At 42.0% G+C, this 21,988-nt stretch overlaps 1 protein-coding gene across 1 annotated transcript in view; it reads right to left on the bottom strand.

Moving 5' to 3' along the window:
* The window catches only part of olfm2a (olfactomedin 2a), a 51,864-nt gene extending 39,520 nt beyond the window's left edge, over positions 1-12,344 (bottom strand). The window contains exon 1 of the mRNA XM_044330132.1: positions 11,893-12,344. Within this exon, the coding sequence (XP_044186067.1) occupies positions 11,893-11,949 (57 nt within the window). The 5' untranslated portion in view covers positions 11,950-12,344. The remainder of the gene's footprint in view (positions 1-11,892) is intronic.
* Between the last annotated feature and the right edge of the window lie 9,644 nt (positions 12,345-21,988).

The following is a 21,988-nucleotide window of genomic DNA, read 5'->3' as shown; positions in this document are numbered from 1 at the left end:
ATATCTTGCAACAAATGCACCAGCACATAAACTCAACAGTAGATAAACAAGTGCAGACTGCAATCATCATGAGAACAGGTTTTTATCAGAGCATGACGTTTCTTTTTTCCCCTCCCACAGAAATGCCACTCTACATCATTTTCCTCTCTCATCTTGTCTGTCAACACTTCATCCTTCCTTCCTGCTTCTTCCTGTGTCTGTCTCGCCCGAGCGACAGGACGCACATGCCATTGTTTTGTCATGGTCTCGGCTGTATTGATTAAGCAATGTGAAGCTAATTAAAGACAATCTGCAAGGAGTGTCAGTGCCAGTGAGGGGAATAAAACCATGGTGATGGAGCGATAGGCCTCTAATTATTATTCTCCTTTTGGATAGGAAGGGGGAGATAATAACCCTACAGGAACAGTCAGAAGGCACTCTATCTGTCTATTTCTCCCTCTGTCCTTGCCCGTAATATTCAATTTTTATCTCCACCAAATCCACTCTTTCTTCTCTGCTTTCTCTCTCTCTCTCACTCACTTCTCAGCCATGCTGCCCTGCTCAGCGGCCCCACTGGGCACGAAATTCTAACGCAGTACACATCCTTTCACTTTGTACTCTGACACTGCCCACCAACCCTGATCACCTCAGCATCCTCAGTTCACAGCATCTGTGTGCTGTGTGTGTGTGAGAGAGTGTGTTCCTGAGTCTTTGTTGTGTATGTCCAGTGTATGCTGGTGTTTGTTTCTAAAGAACATAGAGCCTTTTCAATACAACACTTCTCTTAGCTGTATTTATTACTACACACACAGTAGCTTTAAGATACTTTAGATGCACAAATTCATACCCACTGCCAAAAGTATTATAAAGGGACTGGAGGGGCAAAATTATGCTTTCTTTAGAGTACAGAACAAATAGATTTTGTTCTTTGTGCAGGCTGTCTTTGTGTTTGAGGCTGCAGATTATTGAAAAGAGAAGGTGAAAATTATGTATACTGAGAGCTTAGGGCAATCTCAGGGCCGCTGTTTAAAAAAAAAAAATCAAAAGGGCATAATGAGCAATAGATTCGTGGCACTGCTGTATATACAGGACTCACTCTAAGAAAAGTTCCTTTCGAGTAAATGTGATCCAAATCTGAGCCCTCTGATGTATGAAAAATAAATGCCAAAGTCAGGGTGTTACATCATTTTCCTCCAATTTTGCGTAATCGATCAAAGCTAGACCAAATTTCTTTCAGTAAATGTCATCAGAGCTAAAGGTATCATTCCATTCGACTTTTTCTTTATATATACATACTGAGTTCCCAATTAGCTGCATACAAATGTAAGTCAGTCTCTCTAGTTGTGACTCCTACTTCCAGATGTTGTGTTCACATCCAGTATTACACACTACTGAGTCTGTGTGTGTTTTGTAGACTTGGAGAAATCCCAGGGGTTTAGAATCAGGCAGCATAATGTAATGTAAGCTGGTGTTCCTTCCACTGGAGCATCTTGTTATCTCCCCTCTCCTACATGTAGTGTCTCTATCAAAGGACCTCTCTACCTTCCTCACCGTGGGGCTGCAGAGAGCAGCTATGCCAGCCTGCTTGATATGCAGCACTGTCTGGTGGCTGCTGGGCTCCCACGCCTGCCTGACTGGAGCCTTTAAGCCTTGGCGCAGTCAGAGAGAGCCTCCCTCATCAATGGCCCTACTGAGTGGCTGTGACAGTGCCACGCGGAAAACACATCGATTAAATGGTTTCTCTTGCCACCCGCTTCTGCCGCGCCGTATAGCTCTCATCCTTCATTCCCCAAAATGAAAGCCATGCAATTGAGTTAGCTTTCAACATGGGAGGCAATGCTGCCACACTCACACGTTGTGGTGCGGAGAGGATTCTCTGGAATAAAGGTAATAAGGATCATGTGAAAAAGAAAGGTTCAGGGAGTAGAGAGGAAGATAAAAGAGAGAAAGATGTCGTCAGAAGAAAAGAGGCATAGTACAGTCTGAGGAGTTCAACCAAGATTTACTATCTCAGTTTTTTTTTACCATATCAATTACTGCTACAACTCTCAACTTCATAACATAAATGGGAGCAATATGCAATTAACTAGGGCTTTCGAAGAGAAATCTATGCTGTGCAAAATCTCAGACAGAAAGAATTTGACATGGCGCTTTCGAAAGGAAACAAGATTTCCCGTGGGTGTGGTATGTTGTCCAACCATGTGATTGAGCAGGTGGAGGCAGAATCTGTGTTAGGTGTTCAAAGATGCATAACACTCTCTGATACGGGATGTGTGTCTTCCGATAAAAGCGAAGAGATGTGAAGAGCACTGTTCAAGTAGCAGCTTGCCCAATCTGCTCAGTCTTATGAAAGCTTTTGTATCAGAGCAGGAAGAGGAGCTCTAGGCGCAACAGCCATATTTATATTCCAATCTTCTACACAGAAACCCACATTGCCAGGCTCATAAAAGATTCATCGAGCAGGGGAAAGCAAGGTCGTACAGAAAACTGGTCAGGAGGTGCCTACTGCAATGCAAAAAAGAGCAGATGGACGCAAAAAAAAAAAAAAAAACATTGAGTGAGTCCCACAGTGGCAGTTACTAGGGTAACGTGTGTTATTACCCTTATTACTGGTGGCAGCGTGTCCAGCATTGACCAGATGATCAAGCATGTCTGCGCTCTAATTGGCATCTGTCAGTCATACTATACCCTACGACTGATTTAACAGCCTCAGCCATGTCCGTTGGTATCGATTCCATGCGTTATTTGGCTCTTTGTCTTTTGTGGATCCCATTGCTGACATGTTTGTGAACTAGAGAGCGAAGGGGAGAGAGAAAGAGAGACAAAAGGAATGTGTGTGTGAAAGAGAAACTGCATGTGTGTGTGCATGTGTGTGCCTGTTCTGGGTGTTGTCAGAGAAATGTCACTCTTGCTTAGAGTCACAGACATAAACCTCTGGGAGTCCTGCACCCTCCAGCACACTCACACAGAAGGCAAGAGAGAAAGTGGGGGAGAGAATGCGATATAGGGATGATATTCATCCCACCAGTCAAGCTGATCCTCCCATACACTGCTGACAGTAAGCATACACATAAAGTCCTATACATTATATGAGCACATCAAATATTTTGAGAAATGATTTGTGGATTAGTCAGTCATTGTGAAATTTTCTGGAAGAAAGGATAATGGTCAAAAGGGGACACATGTAAATCTACTTTTCTTTCTTCCTGCATGCATGAAAAGTAATCAGTCTACAGCTGGCTGCTGGTTAGCAGCTGGGTTAACCACATATAAGTAAGAAGGCCCTAACAACTGTATTTGGTACTCAGTCCCAAAGACCTTTCTAATGACGATTACGAGCTGCCCTAGAGTCAGCCAGCTCAGTGCACAATGCTAATGGTCATTTTAGGACAGCAGGCCTCTGGGTTTTTCAACAAGACAGAAAACAGCATCAGAGGTCATTTAGTGCCCACACAACCCCAGAGGATAAGTAGTGGTCAGTCTGCGGTTCAGAATAAGTGGTCATTTATAACATGGACACCAGACTTTCCTATCTGTCTTTCCAGTTGGATGGTTGGTGTCCCTTGTCCTCTGAAAATCTGCAAAATACTCAAACAAATGTCTAACAAATGGCCTTTGTGGTGGCAGTTAATCAGCCTACCACTGAAAGATTTTAGAGCTTAAAGCCCATGTAAAGGAAAATCAGAGTTTTCTTTTGAAACACATTATACATGTTAGAAAATAATTGCTGAAACATGAAAAGACTGAGAACTATGTGGTACTGAATTGTGGAGTTAGACCATTAAACGGTTTTTCACCATTTTTGTGATCAGGATTTTTTGGGTGAGCCTGAAACGGTGGATCCATGATGTAGAGGATGACTAGCATGACCCCTCCCCTAACACTATATAAGAACTAGAGCACCTTAGCATCTGCTGGGTGTGTAGTCTGTTGTTTGCTAATGGCAGCATGCAATACATTGATTGCAAGCTTAGCATTAGCATCCTGATGTATGCTGTAGTCTGTTAAGCCATGTTTCCATAAAAATCATGAAGTTGCAGTCCAAAGTCCTTGTATGAGTTGTGATCCGCAGTCACAGTTCATCCATGTTGTTCACCGGAGACCGTAAATTGGTGAGGAAAATACTGGGTAGAGACAGCTGACGAGGTAACTTAACTCTTAGTCCTTCTCTCTTCCCCTGCTTGATTATGCTCTATCCCGTCTGGCGGAGCCAGGTTTATAGCCACTGGTGTCATGGTATTAGCTTTTGGTGAATGGGACCCTTTTTGGCCAACGGTAGTGCTCAAGGAGCTATTCAAACCCACATGAAGCATCCATTGCCGGGTAGAGTCAGTATTAAAGCTCTGGTCCACCCAGAGGATACATCTATGTCCCGCTGCTGGTGCAGTACTTTTGCGGGAGCTGTGTCTGTGTGGCTGCCCTCTCTGCCTCTCTGTCCAGTCTCACCATCGCTGCCTCAGCTGCATTGCGGACGCTACTCTGGTGCCTTCACTGTCACTACAGATGAACTCCCACGGCTGCTACATCTAGCCCTGCGCTGGCGCTTTTCAAAGAAGTGAGTAATGTTGACACCAAACTTAATTGTAAAAAACGGCAATTTAACATAACGCTAATTGGCGATGGATCGCCTCTTACCTACTCATTTAAGTTACATTTTTAGTGAAATAAGTCCACATTTACCTACAAAATAGGTGCTGAATTAAACAGCAGCTCCTAGCATTACTTTGCTTTTGAAATATCATCCACATTGCTTGTCTTACACCTACAAATAATTATTTTTTATTTTTTTTTAAGGGAGTTCGGCATGAGCATAGTTAAGAGACTCAGAAACTGTTCAGTTGGTTGAGTTGGGGAGCAATTTCAGCATCTTCAGCAGACACGCCCCCAGTGTTTTGGAGCTCAGAATACTGCTTGTTTTTCCACAATTTTGAAACCTAATTTTATATACTTGGCAATTTTTTTGATCATTCAAATTTGGCTGGGTGGTTAGTAACACATTTTTCTGTTTTTGAAAAACTGAAAACACATATTTATTATTGCTTTACAAAGACTTAAAAAAACCCAGAAAACAAACAGCAAACATGAAAGGGATTTGGTTTGTCTGTAGGAGTGTCAGTCAGTGCCAGAAAGTGCTGCTTTGAAAATCTGACTCTTGCATAGAGTACCAGTAATATGTAATGTCTGCAGGCTTTTTTATGTTGGTTATGCTGTATGAAGTTAAGAACACAGTTTTGTGTTTTGTTTGTCTCAAGTCAGCAAGGTCATGCATGCTTGCATATGAACAAGTACAGAAAAGGGCATTCCAGCTGGAAAGGTATTGCCATGCTGACACACCCTCTGTACCTCAGAGGGGGGCCATCCATGACAGGGACGCGGTGTTACTCTGAGAGTCGGGCCGCTGACCTCAAATGCTTCTCTTCCCAGAATTCCATCTGTTAACCAATTACCACGCAGACTGCTGGCTGCCTTCATGCCTCATCCAGGGCACCGCAGTAGTAAAATCAGTCACCCATTTCACCCTGGGCCACACCACAAAAAAGCTCACCACCATCAACACACGCTAATATCACCCCTGTGTGAGTCATGAAAAGACCACATTTAGAAAACTGACCCAGAAACAGGTACATCATCAAAAACCAAACCACTCACACTGGCACACAAACCTCCCTGTCCATTAACAAACACACATGCTAACCACCATTCACTTTATCTATTACACACACAGTATAGTACTTGTGAGGACATTGTATTGACTTGCTCTAACTCTAAACCATAACCAATATGTGTCTACCACCAAAATTTGTCAATCACAACTCTAAACCTGAAAACAACCATCTGAGGACTGAATTGTTCCCAGATGAGAGGCAAGGCCCAACCATGTGACTGTGTGTGCGTATTTTTGTCCTTACAATGTGATGAATACATATTACACACACACACACACTCACACACATACACTCCTCTGATGATGAAGCAGCAGGCTACATGAAAGCACATCAAACATTAGGATGAGCAAATGAACAGCGGACAGGACAAAGGCTCAATAGCTCCCTGCACTCCGGCCTCCTTTCTTAAGCAGTATCTCTTTTATGAAACAAATCTCTTCACATTGCTAAAGTTCTGACTCACACAATGTAGTATCATTATCGCGCGCTGATTCGAGCTCTACCCTAATCAGTCAAGACACAAGCACATACTATTCAATCTCTTCAAGCAGCACTGAATCAAACCTAATGCAACCTCATTATCTGTGGCTGATTGTGAAGCAGCGCATTTGTATATTAATGGGGAGTGCATGAAGGTGGACGCAGGCACACAGTGGCTAATGTAACCCTACCTACTCACTCACTCACCCACGTACTGCTAGACATGATTGTTACTGACTGACAGGCACAATGCAGACATTAGGTTATGTGGGTTATCTTATTTATGTCTGAACAGAGCAAGAAACATATGAAAATTACACTAAATTCACACATTATTGCCATTTATGAGGAAAATGTGGCACATATTATAGCTATTATACTTAAGAAATGTTGACATTATGAGAAAATGAATGCTATATGTATTACATACTGAATATGTTAAATTCTCGCATTTGATTACAAGTTGCGTCTAAGTGCTACAGCTTGACTTTCTAATTATATGGGCTTGTGTTGTAATGCAATGTTAGCAATGCAGACAAGCACTGGACTTGTCATAGCATAGCAAGGTGATTTTAATGGTTGAGTGTGTGTCTTTGCCTCCCACTGGCAGATTTATAACCCATGCTCCTGCAGCTTTTCATCTGTTTAATTCTCTAGGTGGAGGTTAGGCTGCTGCTTGGCAGAGCACATTCTGTCCAGCCTGCTACCTAGTGTCCTTCCTCCTGGGAAACATAGACGACTCTCACAGCTCTGTTCCTCTCTGACTGTCATCTGCACTGTCTCACTCCTCAGGATTTATAAAAGCTTTTAACAGGTAGGCTCACTGATAATAATGCCAGAGGGAAGATAAAAAAGGAAGTATTTTTTTTACAAGGTTTGACAAGCTTCAATGTCTTGGTAATTTTTTTTTCTGTAATATGCTTTTGGCATGGAGACAAGGACAGAAATTTACCACAAGTGGCTCGATCACACTCATGTCTGGCGAGGGCTTTTATTGTGATCGTGCTGCTTTTCTCTCATTGGACTGGTACCAGAAAAAGAGATTTTTTGGCCAAAGGGACACTGCCAGGTCGGTGGACTATTCAAAGCTGTCTGGATTGGACATTAGCCGACCCAGCTGTTTGTCCTGCCTGACTCTGATTGAGCTGAGGTCTGTCCTTGTTGTTCTCACATGTGGAGACATTATAGACAGCGTTAGCATCGGGCCAGCGTACTGCTTTCCATCACTTTGGCTGTGGAGTCAGACCTAATATATGTCAGGCTTATTAATAACTGACATGTAGCTAAAAGAAAAAAAGTCCTCTCAGTGTAGCATTATCATATCTATTGTTTCCTTTGTGCCAATAAAACCATCTCTATTCAGTGACACTTATATTATAGCACTTAATACTGAATAATTAGCTCAATATAAATAGATAAATGTGTTTGTGCCAAATTATGTTTTAAACACTGCATGATTTACAACTGCTGGTTACTTTACATTACTTGCCTTTTAGCTATAAACAGACCCCAGCTGGTTGGGTTTCGGGTGCAATCATCACACCAATCTAGAATGAGGAAACATAACTTAACAAGGTCCTTTATTGTGATCCCTGGTGAGTGAAGGCATCTAGTAAACTGCTGAAAAATCTAGCCAATTGCTTCCACAGGGTTCTGTCTCCTTCCTTGAGAATGACAAGCAATTAGGTTTTCACCTCCACTGCACTTGGTGTTTGAGCAGAAAAACACCAAAGCAAGTGTTCATTTCCATCACTCTGATCCATGCTAGTGTCGGAAGTCCTCGAGCCCAGACGTCTTAAACCAATAACTGCATTCCTCTGGCACTCCCTTGCCCCAGTGGGACCACAAAAACATTTTTTGCCTCTAAACCTGAACGTGAATGTTTCAAGTCCTTGAAACAATCTTCATACCCAATTGCTTAAGCATAAATTGGGCAACTGCACAAAATTAAACAAAGCAGTCTTTTGTCCCCGTAAACAATATTACCTCACCTCACCTCTCAGTGATGCTCCAGCATGCTTTTTAAATCAACTTGAAAGTTTGACAGGAATATTAGTGGAAAATGTTGCTAGATCATTGTGTGATCTGCTGGCATTACCCATTTGAAAATGTGATTTAAGAATTATTTAAAGTCTCCATTTTTTGTGTTTTATTCATGAAGACTCAGGGCAAGTCTGACCAACCAAATTTCAAGTTACCTCATTTGTGATAAAAAGGGATATTTCACTAACACTGATTTTTCCCCCTAAAAAAAATGTAAGGTGTTGCTGGTAGTATTTCCATATGCAAGCAGAACTGTGGCATCTATTAATGGTTTGAATGTTGATTTCTTGTGGTCTTTATTTGTCTGTGTTTAACAACTCCAAAATATCTGATCATCTCATACTTCATGTGAGTTTCATTCATCACATTCGATTGAAGTCCTCGTCTACATACACGTAAACAGAGCATCTTAACATAATGTGAGTTGGAATTTCTGCTGTGGCATTACATTTACATTGCGATCAATACTAAGCTATTAATATTAACTAGACTAATGAAAAGATGCTGACTTTCTCAGAAAAAAAATGTTACAATCCGCATTATGCCAACATAGTATAATTTCTACCTCTTGACTGATGATGGTCATTACATTGTGCAGTATGTTGTATATTAAGAAGATTTGTTCCAAAATGTTATACATTAAAGATGGTTTACACCTTGCAGAATGATTGTTAGAGCAAACTCCTCTGAACGTCCCACACTTTTTAGAGAAGATAAGGTGCCTTTGAGTTAAATCAATATTATAGTACTTTCAAAGTCATACTTTACATTCTGGACAAATTGTATACATTTTGTAAAAAATATTTTAAAGTGAATTTGCCGTGTTTCTTCTTCTTTTAGATCATTTTAAGCTTTGATTAGTTGCAATACATCTCTCTCTTTACCCTGTTAAAGTGGAAGCCAACAAAGTATAACATGCATGCAGTATACCGCACACCATATGTGTGCATAGTACTAGCACTGTATGCTCTACTTACAAATGCACACACACACAGACACATATGCACTTGTGTGGTGTGTCCCGACATGCATGGTTTGATACGCACACAATAACAAGACATCTGTGCCAAGGTCAAGCAGGTGCCCATCTATATCAATAACACTAGGACCCCTGGGCTTTATGGGTACTTAACAAACACATGCAGTGAACGAACAAGTGCATCTGTCTCATTAAAGCCCTGTAAATATTTCATACAGGCCTGTGCTGAGACTGTGACTGAAATATGTGAATGTCTCAACTCCACTGAAACGGAATGTTACCCTCAATGCAGTAGATACGCAAGAAGTCTTCAATTCTTTATGTTTGCGGTGCAATCTTGGTGAGACGGGTGGTGTCATATTTTCGTTCAGCCTTTTTAAATATTTAATGTAAACATATATAACAAATTGTCCCCTAAGGCCAATTACAGTGTGAACCCTCTGAAGAAGCGAGATGGTTACAGCTATTGAGATATAATGGTAAGCCGTCAGCTACATTTTCAATGTCACATTTGCAGCTGTTTAACAATGACATTTATTCCTCTTTATTTACTGAAGAACATCCATAAAGCTGTGTCGGCGTTAGCACAGACAAGTTGTGTAATTTTAAATTTTACTTGAAGCATTACATTTAGTAACTCGATTAAATCAGAAAGATCTGCAAACTTTCAGTTAATTTGGTTATTAAGCCGCAGAAAATATAATAAGTAATTTAATTTAAAGGAGGTCAAAAAGGCACGTCCATACCTCTTTGTGGTTTCATTTGGAGTGGTAGGTATGCATCTGGTAATGCATTCAGTGTGTGAGACCTGGAGACTCCTGCAGCTTGTTTAATACATATTACACTGTGAACTCGACACACAGGTGTACAGTACAGCCTGTTCATCAGCGCACCTCTGCTAGACTGAAAAGGTCAAACACAGTGTTCACTCAACCTGTAGACGTGGCATGTAAAGCACTGATGCTGCAACATATGGCTTTTACTGTTTCTACATTTTACAGAATTATTGTTAACAACACAGGAGCTACTCCTCAGTCAGATACATTTGCCGCAATGGGACACACACCTTGTGTTACCACATATTGTGAAAGACATAAATATAGACAGTTAAATGTGATCAGGGGCAGTGGTCATGTTTGGTGTAGAAACCCCAAAACTGTATCAAACTGCATTGTTTGGGGGCCTTAGAGATGAAACATATAAGGGCCCTTGGAAGTATTCATCTATAGAAGCCACCCTAAAAGAAAAATTAGTGTGTCTGTGTTACTTATATCCAACTCACTGGTATTTTTCAAATGTCATAACATTTTGAGGTTGAATAGATTGTTCATATACATTACTCTTCTTTTTGTTTAGCACCCTTAGAGATTTATTTTAGAGTTGTTTTATTTGTAAGGCCCTGAAATCTGTCTGGTGGCCTTTGCCAAATGCTGATCCTCACCGCCAACGAATGAAGAGGCTGTGTCTGTGGCGCTAAATTGACTCAGAGCGCTGTTTTCAACGGAAGGCGTGACACGGCGCTGTCCATGGTCATGAAAATACTTGCTGCTGCAAGTAACTGAAGGTGCGAAACGGCGCTGTCCAATGTACCGATCATAGGGTGTTTTATGCACTCATAAATAACAGGAAAATTATAGGTACTCTATCAGCAGACCTCCAGTGTTATACTTTCTATGCTGTCATGGGTTATGCTCAGCACTGCATGTATGCTGACCAGCTGAACCTCTGCAAGTTTTCATGCTCCTGCCTTGACTGAAAGCTTTTCTGGGTCAAATAATTTACCGTCCTTCACTTCAATTTATAACTGTCACATCAAAGCTCGTCATTTTTACCAAACGGGCACGGGTTTTTTTTCATGCGCTACAGCACGCCACACACACACACACACACACACACACACACACACACACACACACACACACACACTGACACACATCACACATCTAAAGATCCACAACCATTTCTTGGCGCTGGTCTGGTACACTACTAATTACGCACGGCTCGTATTCACAGCCACAAATCACACATAGATCCTGTAAACAAACTGTCAGCGTTGCCGTTCATTGCTCGGTTCTTTCAGCTTAATCAGCGCTATCAGATATATCTTCGGGGAGTCTCTGGATTTCTCTGTCAGTGATGTAAAGGTGGATAGGGAGATCTGTAAACAACGACCTCCGGGGCATCAAAGCCATCAGAACCCGCATAAATCAGTTACATTGTCATGGAAAAACGTCACTTTAATCATGGTTACTTTTTCCTTAAAGACAATGTCCTTACCAGCTTTTTATTTTACTCATTGTAATTCATACAACAGATTAGGCCTACATCATTATGTCAGTCTCAAAATATGTGTGAGCTCAATTCCCGAAATAAAACGTCAAGTAAAACGGGATCAGGTGGTTTTTACCGTCAACTACAAGCTCTGCGTATAGTCATATCTTTTCTGAACTTTCTTCTTACTCTGTCCTTGCTTCTCATTAGTATACAAGGTTGCACACTGAAAGGATATACCCTCAGAACAATAGCAATTTGCTTGTTTAATGCTGCACCATGCACACAGTCTCCACACTGACTTAACATAATATTTTCTCTTATTTCTAACTGTGATACAGCTCGCACTAAGGTGTTGCTTCTTACTTAAATTATCTATATTTGAGAATGCATATACAGGCGGTCGGTAGTGCTTTAGGAACTTTTAAACAATGCTTATTCATAGCGTGCAAGCGTTTGTGCCGGGGTCCTTACCTCACAGGGAATGACAGCTAACATCACAAGCAGGAACATGGCACTGAAGAGATGCATCCTAGTCGAAATGATAGCGTCCCAGCCGACAACAGTTCCCGCAGCTCTCCCCCCGTTCTTGTCCCTTACTGGGGCGGTTTCTTCAGATACAGAGGGATTCCTTTAATACTGTGTCGGCTGTGCGCCACCAACCTCATCACCAGGACGCACGGCAGCCCTTTCTGGTTCGGTAAAGCGACCAGCCGCGTGTCTGTTGTGGAGCATAGACTCTTTTGCGGGTACCGAAAGCAAACGCTCCGATCTCCTGGTGGGGAAAACTCCTCAGATGCTGTAAACAGGCGAAACGGACAGTCAGCGGTCCCCTTTCCGTCCTGCAAAATAACTGCGACTGAGCGACAAGAGCGGAGGAGAGTCGCAGAGGTTGGAAGGTGACTGCTGTGCTTGCAAGGTGCCGACGCTAGGAGCAGCACGTCTATGTGCTAGGAGCCCAGTCAAAGAAGTACCACTCTTTGATGCAGCCAAGCTTGGCCGTGCGTGTTTGTGTGTGCGTGCGTGTGTGTGTGTGTGTGTGTGTGTGTGTGTGTGTGTGTGTGTGTGTGTGTGTGTGCGTGCGCGCGCGCATGTGTGTTACAGAGAGAGAGAGAGACAGCAAGAGTGAGAGAGAGAGAGAAAGAGAGAGAGACCTGCTTGCACTGACAATTCTTGCTCCAGTGACGGAGAGACAGACAACTAAGATAGATAGATATAGATAGATAGATAGATAGATAGATAGATAGATAGATAGATAGATAGCATTGCTTGCAGTGCTTTTTTCCCACTACAATGGCAGATACCTCAAGAAAGAGCTGACATTTAGCACTGATAATCCAACTGTGGCTGACAATTGTGTACATTATGAAAGATCGGTATAGTAGCTGTCAAATCTACATTCATATTATTAATTGTCCAATTAGAAGATGCCAAAACAGAGGGATTATCTGGGGTTTAGAGAATTCATAGAGATTATTCTTTCCCCGATTACAATGAAGATATTGACTGTTAGCCAAAGATGATTAAACAACTATTTTCTGAGCCAGGTGAGGTTGTGGACACAGTTTTTGTATGTAATCTTTTTGTGTGTGTTCATGTGAACAGTGTCACAGTGATTGGATGGGTGCGCCTGTGATTCCCTTGCTTTTTTTGACAGGCTGTGTTTGTGTCTTCTGCTGATCCTGAATTGGGTATGAATAATATAGCAGCCTCTGCTGCCCATTCTACCCTCACCCCTTAATAATATGGCTTACATACCTAACCAACACAGAATATGTCATATTTTAAACAACAGTAGCTGGAGCAGATTCCTTGTCTATTAAGTGACAGATGATATACATCGTTTTTAGGATTTTTCAAAAGTAGCTAAAATATGGTGGTGTACAACAAAGGAGACAAATACAGGTTTGAAACACACTATTGTAAAAATCCAAGTTGGTTATAAACTCCCTTTTCTTAAAATGTATACTATGAAACCTATCATAAATCAGTGGAAAGGTGAAAGTTTTTAGGGTTTATCCAATGGAAATCTGTAGTGCCAAGAATAAAGAATGACAGCAGATGTATGGAAGTCGGTGATAAATCACTTACACACAACTGAACTGGAGGACTCCTGATGCTCCTATACAAGGTTTTAACATGACTGGAACTGCATGAATAAGCTGTTTATATACGGTTTTTAATGTTCAAAGGGACCAAACACAGCATTTTATTTCCCATTTCAATGTTGTTATGTTTATCTATCTACTTTTATTTTTTTCTCTTGAAGATTGCCTGTATTATGGGATTTCATTGTATTGGTATAATTCAGTTAGTTTCGCATGGCTTTTAACACCTTGAACAGTGGGATTAGTTCTCAATGCATTCTGGCCTTTTCCCCTGCATGGTTCAACAGAGGGTGGACATTTTCCACCCCTGCTGCTGTCCTCAGTGGCACAGTGCACACCCCTCTATTTTCCCAGCAGGAAAAACCACACGGAGGTGAAATGAGCGGCTGAGGGCGAGCAGCAAGGGAAGGAGGGGTGGTGTACAAGAAAGACTAGAGGAAATAATGCAGGAATAATTCCTTCCTGTGCTATTGTTTCCACCACAGTACATTGTATTTTACTGTACCATCCTGGGTAGTACTTCTGCTCAGATATTAGAGCATGAGGTTGAGAATAATAGAGGAGCCCAAGGCTGCCAGGGTGAGTAAAAGTGATGTTGAATCATTGCGTGGGGTCAGAGTGTCAGTGTGTTTAATGGTCATGCTGAGGAAATACACTGTACTAACAGACTCTTTCCGTCTTCTGGTGGCTCTCCTCCATCTCCTCCTCCATCTCCATCCTCTGTTATAGTTTAGAGACCTGGGGCGTTGTAGAGGCTGGGGGAATGTCTCTGAAGTAAACACAAACAAAGCATGACCCATTTGTCAAATATGTAGCATTTTTCTCTTTTTATCCCCCGAGTCAGTCCAAGAGGGCATGGAGAAAGGAGAAAATAAACCTCCGGGGTTACTGTGTGTCCTCTCAGGCAGGCAGGCAGACAGGCAGGCAGGCATTATCTCTCTCACTTTCTGGACTGCACTTTAGGCACATGTGGCACTAAAATCACATTTTCTTACATTTTTACAGTCTAGCCCTTTTCTGCTTCATGAAGTAATCTTTATTTCTGTTTCTCTCACTCCTCATCTTCTCAGGGTGCCCTCAGTGTTTATGTTAATTATGTGTGTGTGTGTGCATGAAAAATATTTAAGGCATTGCAACATATCTACTATTTTGAAGTGGCCTGAGGACTGTATTTAACAACAAACAGCATCTCTGTGCTTCTGCTGGTGTGTATGCATGCGTTTGTCTCTGCCTACAGGCACTTTGCTTGTCAAAAAGTAAGGTTCATAAGCATTAAAACACAGCTGTTTAGGTGGGACTATTTGTATTGAGCTAACGTTGCCAAGCTTATCATCATATAGATTTTCAATTTCCAGGAGTTGATTCTCCTCAAATAATTGGAAAGCGAGAGGAATTTTAAACACAGTCTGAGAATGAACTGTGGTAGAGCAAAGCTGTAGAATGAGGAGCTTAGTGTTTTGTTCATGGTTATAGTGAATATTAGACAGGTGGATAAGCCCAGTGAGCAAATAGATGGTACATCATCACACAGACATACACAGACTGTCTAATTGGATTTTGTGAAGTTGGAGTGCATGGAGCTATTCTATCCATCTAGCAAACATTGGAGTCTGTCCTATAACTGCGCTTGTGGTTGTTATTGATCTCTGTAATGTTACTGTCGCTGCCATGGCTGCTGAGTTATTATGCAATAGGAGTGAAAGACCATATGCTTCCTGAAAGTATCCAAAATGTTGAATCTAGATTAGGTAGTCCAATGGGCACACAGGATAATGTTGAGCTGATGAAGCTCTCAGTCTTTGGCTTGAATTAATACCCACTGATTAATACAAACGCACACACAGGCAATCTATTGCACACAAACACACTTCACCACAACATAAACACGTCGATAAATACACAGATGGAGAAGTGTTAACCCTGACACTCCTGCAAATATAACACAGATCTTTAAGTCAACGCAAAAGCCTCGTGCGAACATTACAAAAGCATGCATCACATGCACATTTGACAGTCATCCTTCCCCAGTGAATGTCTAATCAACTTGCGCTTGTGTAAATAGTAGGTGAAACACCTCATTCAGTCTTTGTACAGCCAAATGGACTGCCGCAGCTCACACTCACCTACCTGCTGAGTTTGTCTTTCCGCTTCATTTATGGAAATCATTGTAAATCTAGACATTTGTTGTAAATAAGGCAAAAGTGTGTTGAACAGGGTCAGTGTGAGACTCCATTCATGGCAGAATTGTTAAAAGCTATTATGCTTACAAATTAAAATGCCAGTTTTTAGAGGCTTTGCCTGTCATAGCAGTATTAAGACAGGGACAGCTCACTAATTCTTCTCCCTCCTCTTATACAGATGAAGAAAAGCCTTATGTATTTTCATCTGGATATCTGGAATAATGCAGAACACGTGAATGGTGGTGAAGCTCAACCACCCATTGGGTCACAAGGTTGAGAGTGCTCAGTTGTCATAGCAATGCTTGCCCGAGTGCCCAAGGGAGAGGTGTGAAACCCTCAATAGCTGCCTGAAGATGGAATTAAACATGGCTTTTCACACCCTCTCGTGGGCTGTCTCACTTTACTACCTGCACGTAACCAAGGCAACCAGGGCAAGGACAACTCAGGTTCAGTTGGGGCTTCAGTGGAAGGGCCCTGCCATGCTTCATGTTTATGCCTCGTCATAATTCAGAAAACATCATCAATCATCATCAAGATGAACTGCAAAGCAGTCTGCTCCTGTCAGTGAATAAAAACAAAACAACGGTGAAGCACTGCCCTCCACAGACTCACAGAAACATGAAGAAATGAGGGGAGACACAGACTGGCATAAACACAGAGATGGTCTGCCAAAAGGTCCATCTTTTAAGTGAAGCCGTCTAAAACGCACACATACACACACAATCACATCTGCCCTTTATCTTGAACCATCCTTTTCTCATCTTCTTCTTCCCCTCACGCATCTCCCTCTGTTTCCCTCCACTTTCTGGTTCTCCCAGAACACGCAGTACTAAGATGCTCCCTGAGTTGTACTCTGTAGCCTGTGTTTGTGCTTAATTGGATGAAAAGATGATGCATAATGCGGGAGGAAAGAAACATGAGGGAACCAAAGTCCATGTCGCCTGCGGCAATAGAAACCAGCAGCTATTTGTTGTTGACATTTTTCTCTATAGTTTTTTCTGCTCCATTGAAACAGCGGCAGCTTCATGTTTTTTCATGCATTTAGGGCTATTTTTCCCCCATTGCAGCCTGTCAATGGTGTAAAGCTCCTGAGCATCACAATATTTCACTCACCACTACCACATTTTCAAGAGTGTGTGTCTGCGTGAGTTAGTACCTGTGTTTGTGTATGTGTAGCATGTCACAGTGCAGTGATCCCTGTAGTATTGAAGATGGACAGCTTTGATGTAGGTCTGTCTTAAAAGAGTACAACCAGGTTGTCTCCATTAGGGACATGGAGATACTATTATTGCAAATAACCTGCAGGATCTTCATTTCCATCACACTGCAGCAGGACTACTAATGATAATAATGGTCCTATTGTAATTCAGGAAACATGTGCAAGTTAAGTTGTGATCTAAAGTCTAAAATGAGCTTGAAAGAGAGAGGAAGAAAAAAACGTCCTTCTGACCAATACTACGGAGGGTATGGAGAAAGGTAATAAAAAGCTCATCAGAGTGGTAAGAGCTTTGTGGTTATTCTGAAAGTCTCTGCAGCTTACACACCTCTTCCCTTATATACTGCCCTTTGTTAACTCTCAGTTCTCGCTTTGGTTTATCTCCAAGCTGCCATTTGGACTGACAATTCCCAGCATAGCTGTCTCAGGTTGATATCTCCCAGCACATGTGCTCATTCCCACTGTGTCCCTATGCTTTTACGGTACCAGTTACATTAAAAAAAAATGAGACCATGACAGAGAGCAAGAGGGAAGAGAGGGAGAGAAGAAGAGATAAAGAGCGAGACACTAGTAGGATAAAAGAATGGTTTTACATAATTAAGCAGATAGAAGTGATTACAGCAGCTTATCCACAGAGCACGAACTGCGCACATTCAGCCTCATTATGAAGTTAAAGACTCCAAACTGTCGCTGATGGCTTAATTACAGTTCCACAGTAGAACAAATGCTTTAGAGCCATTATGGCAATTCATAAACCTTTTCCTGAACACACAAGCAGTCATCAGAGAAGGTGTGTTCTTCCTTCCCTCGTGTTTGTTGTCTTCCTTCCCACTTTTATCATCTCCATGCCCCTCTCTTCTGCCTGCAATGATTAAACTCTCTTATTTGCCTCTGGATACTGCTGCGACCAATAATACAGAAAGAATGGGGAATGAGAGACACACTTTTTACTTTAAACTGCTTGTCTTTAACTTTACTCTCCAAGTCCTCACTAGGGCCTCTTCCAGTCCTCTGTACTGTTAGTCATGCAGTAGTTGGAGGCCGAAGTTGTCCCTCCAGCTTCTACACTGCTCTGCCAAGCTCCACAGAGGCAGGCCGGCAGGCAGCAGAGTGTGGACTCAGCACTTCTCAGGAGTTAGTGTCTGAGGCCAGGCATGGGGCTTTTATTCTCCAGTCTGCTTCTACATTATTGAATCAGTGGACTGCCTCAAACCTGGAACTGGACACAGCCGAGAGGCAACATGCAGATTTGATGAATCAATATATTGCAGTGAAGCAGCGTGGAAGGAAGGTGAGCAGCAAAGGGACACGAGCAGGATTGGATCAGATAGAGACAGAGCAATGAATATCTTCTTTATGCCACGACTGCTTATCTTTTCGTTGCACACTTATATATGTTGACATATACTTATAGAAGTCCTGAGACTTGTATATTGCGTATCACAGCTACAGGTACCAACACACACACACACACGCACGCACACACACACAAAACACACATACAGATACAAAACACACATACCCATGCTCCCTCCCCTGAAGGCCTTCATTAGATAAAAGGAAAACAGCTCTTTCTAGAGCTGCAGTGCAATTATTCAGTGTAGTCAAGCATGTCTCTGTGTGACAAAGCAAATTGCTTTTTCAGTTTGCTGTTCCTGATACAGATAGGGCTTTCAAAATCTGAGGGGAAGCCTCGCGCCACTGCTCCTGACGCTGGAAAAGATACCAGCAGTTATTTACCCCACTGTGTATGGTCGTGTTTACAGATGACTTTACGCATGTCCGTGCGCTATGAATTTGTGTGCGGTTAGCAGCATTTTTCTGTACATAGCGGTGTGTGACAATCAATCAGTTTTGCTCCTTATTGCATTTCAGTGAAATCTGGCTTGATTGATAGAGGCCAAGTGTGACATGGTCTGTGTAAATGAACTTGATGCCCTGTGCACTACTTACTGTAGATAATTGTCCACTGCAGAGTGAAAACAGACACCTATTTAAATGATGCAGTTTTCCACTGTGCACAGTTGAGGAGGCACCATGCACTATGCACCAGGCTTCTGTTTAGAACCTGTAATGTTTGTAGCTGGACTTCATTATATTACAGTTTTTATCATGAGTTGTTTTACAAATGGTATAATTTAAGAACTATAAGTCTATAAGTCCATTCAAGTGTCCAAGGAAGATCTACTGTTGAACCACTGTACACTATACCAGGATCATGAATTTGGAAAAACTGAATGGAATTCAGCCATCATTAATGTTATTAATTGCACCTGTGCTTTTCCTGCTTTGACATGTCAAAATGTGAATAGGATGACAAGTTCTACTGCATAAAACACTTTCCAGCTAAAATCAACAAAATGTCACTGAAAACAGGAAGTCTGGAGTTATGTTTGATTGGAAATCCTTGTGGCTAAGGTAAAAGGTGAGGTCATTTGTATGAAAGTGGCCTGAGAAATACATGGTCACTTTCTCAGGTCTGGCAGATGATTATCCTCCCCTTCATGTTAGAGTGAATGAGAGGGCTGTTCATGGCCACTGACTCCTTATTTATCTTATCCCTGCTCCCTCCAGTAGGGTCCCAATCAATATCCAGGGACTTGGAGCGAGAGAGGGAGACAGAGGACAAGTCATCTGAAAAGAGAAAGAGGGAGAGAGAGAGCACAAGGACAGAGCAGAGTGTGGAGATTTATTTGTGCTGCCTGTCGGTTTGTGGCCACACACGGGGAGACAAATGTTCATGGGAGGCTTCAGGAATCTCCTCTGTGATTATGGAGCACGACAATTGATTTTGTAATGATTTTCATCTCTGTACAATATTGACTAGCTGTATATTAGTTGGGAGTAATCTTAGTTTATGATGATACTTACAGCTGATTGGAATTGGAAAACAGAGCATTGAAAGTCTGGCAGTTATTGGGAAGCATAATTTATTTTGTTTTTGAAACATTACTCAATGTGATGTTATGCCCCAAGTAACTGGAGGCCTGTATAATGCCATATCTGGTACTCCAAGTAGAGGCAGTGCTGATGGTGGATTGTGTCTGCGAGAGCTAACAAGAGCAGGTTTTAACCCGTTCTGGCTTGGAAGGATATATTGATTGTCATCTACTGTTGCTCCACCAAGGGACCCGAGAAAAGCTTGAAGCAACACTACATGTCCAAACACCTGGGAATCTAGCTGCTGGCTAGTCTGTTGCCATAGAGATATGTTGTTGTCATGCCGACAAGCCGGCCAATATGTAATGTGAAAAAACAAGGGATAAAGCGAGAGGATCAGACAACGGAGATGCTCACAACTTTGCTGTGGAATGGTGGGGTGGCGGTACCTTTGAAAATCAGTCACCTCTCAGGCTGTGTGTGCACAGTACTCAGACATGGAAGGGTTGGAAGATGCATTAGTATTAACACATATTGAGTTGGCTCAGGATGAAAGGCAACAGAGAGAGTGAGTCGGAAAGCCTGTAGAGGCAGAGGTTGACACTTTGTGAAGAAAAGTAAGAGAAAGAGATTTGGCATGAAACTGGAGGTAGAAGATATGGCTTTCATGCACTGGTTCCATAGAGCTGTTCCTACTCACAACAAGCAGTCTGAAGAACCCTGCATGGACACTTCAAAATACTCGTGATTTATGCCCATCAGTGCTGTCCATATGTGCCTGGAATATCTGATCAACTCTACTGATGTGGCTCTATGCCTGCAACGGGAGGGATGGAGGGAGGGAGGGAAAGAGGGAGGGAGAGTGAATGATAAAAAAAGAGGAACAGAGGGTACAAACAGAAAAGCAATGGATGAGATGAAAGAAAGAACAAAGAAAGAGCAAGGGACAGAGAGATAACTCACAATTGACTGAGAGATGCTTAAAAAAGCTAACAAATGGGAAGAGAGAGAGTGAATGAAGGAGAGATAAAGGAAGAGTGAGGCTGAGTAGTGTTGGACCCAGTGGAAGCCACTGACCACTCTAATTATCCTCTATTTTCTTCAAACATGGCTGAGGCATTGTGAGTCGGTCCCCTGGGACACAACCCGCTCCTCATTTTCTCTGAGATTCAATTCCACTCCATCCTCCTCTGTCTTTTACATATAAAACACTTTCTTCAATTATTCCTCCGACGTTCATATCTGTATTATTTGACGCCTTTGCCTATTCAGAGTGACTGCTCATTTCGCCCCACTCTAGTGTGACTAGAATCAATCCTAGGCTCATTCCAAGATAGGCAACGAGAGCGGATGTGTGTGTGTGTGTGCGTGTGTGTGTGTGCACTTTGTGTGTATAGTTATTTGTTGAGTATGATTGAAGACAAGACACAGAGAGAGATTGGAGAAAAAGACAGACCAGCAGAGGGAGGGCGATATAATTTAAAAGGAGTGTGCAAATGAGTGTGTATGTGTGTGTGTGTGTGTGTGTTAATGCAAGGGTAAGGCCATGGAAGTGAGTGTGGTGGAGTGTGTGTTAGGTGTAATGAAGGTGTTTCCATCTTATCCTTGCCTTGCTCTCTCCGTCGTGTAGGACAGCATGGTTTATTTGAGATCAAATGAGGCTACAATTACACGGTGGATGCCTTTCTTTCTCGATCGATTACAAACAAAAGGAGCATTCCATCAGAGGCTTTTAACTAGAGGTGCTGCTGAATGCATTGGCATCTGTAGCTTACTGGCTCATTGTTCTTTTACTTTGAATCTCACAAGAAAAGGGAGTTGGCTTTAAGAAAAATGAGAGTGGGATTTTCAAATGGATGCTCTCCACTAAAATAGACATTTAGCATAAGTGAAATTATGCCATTTCTCTTCCAAGGAAGGTAGTTACTGGCTTCTCAAAAAGTCGAAAGAAGTCTTCAGATGATATCGAATGCTAATTTGCATATGAATATTTTAGCTACGTCCCCCGCTGTCAGAGGTGGAGACAGGACTTTGCTGTGTATAATGAGCATGATCATGAGACGTCTGTGAATCAGGCAAGTAGAGCAACTCAGTATTAAATGCAACAGGAGTAAACTTCAACATTCTTTCCAATTATTATTAACAGAAATAACTGAATTTGTCACCAATTTGGAAACTTCATCATG

The sequence above is a fragment of the Thunnus albacares genome, chromosome 17, assembly GCF_914725855.1.
Source record: "Thunnus albacares chromosome 17, fThuAlb1.1, whole genome shotgun sequence".
Taxonomy (NCBI): Eukaryota; Metazoa; Chordata; class Actinopteri; order Scombriformes; family Scombridae; genus Thunnus; species Thunnus albacares.
This window is presented reverse-complemented; position numbering and strand designations above follow the sequence as displayed.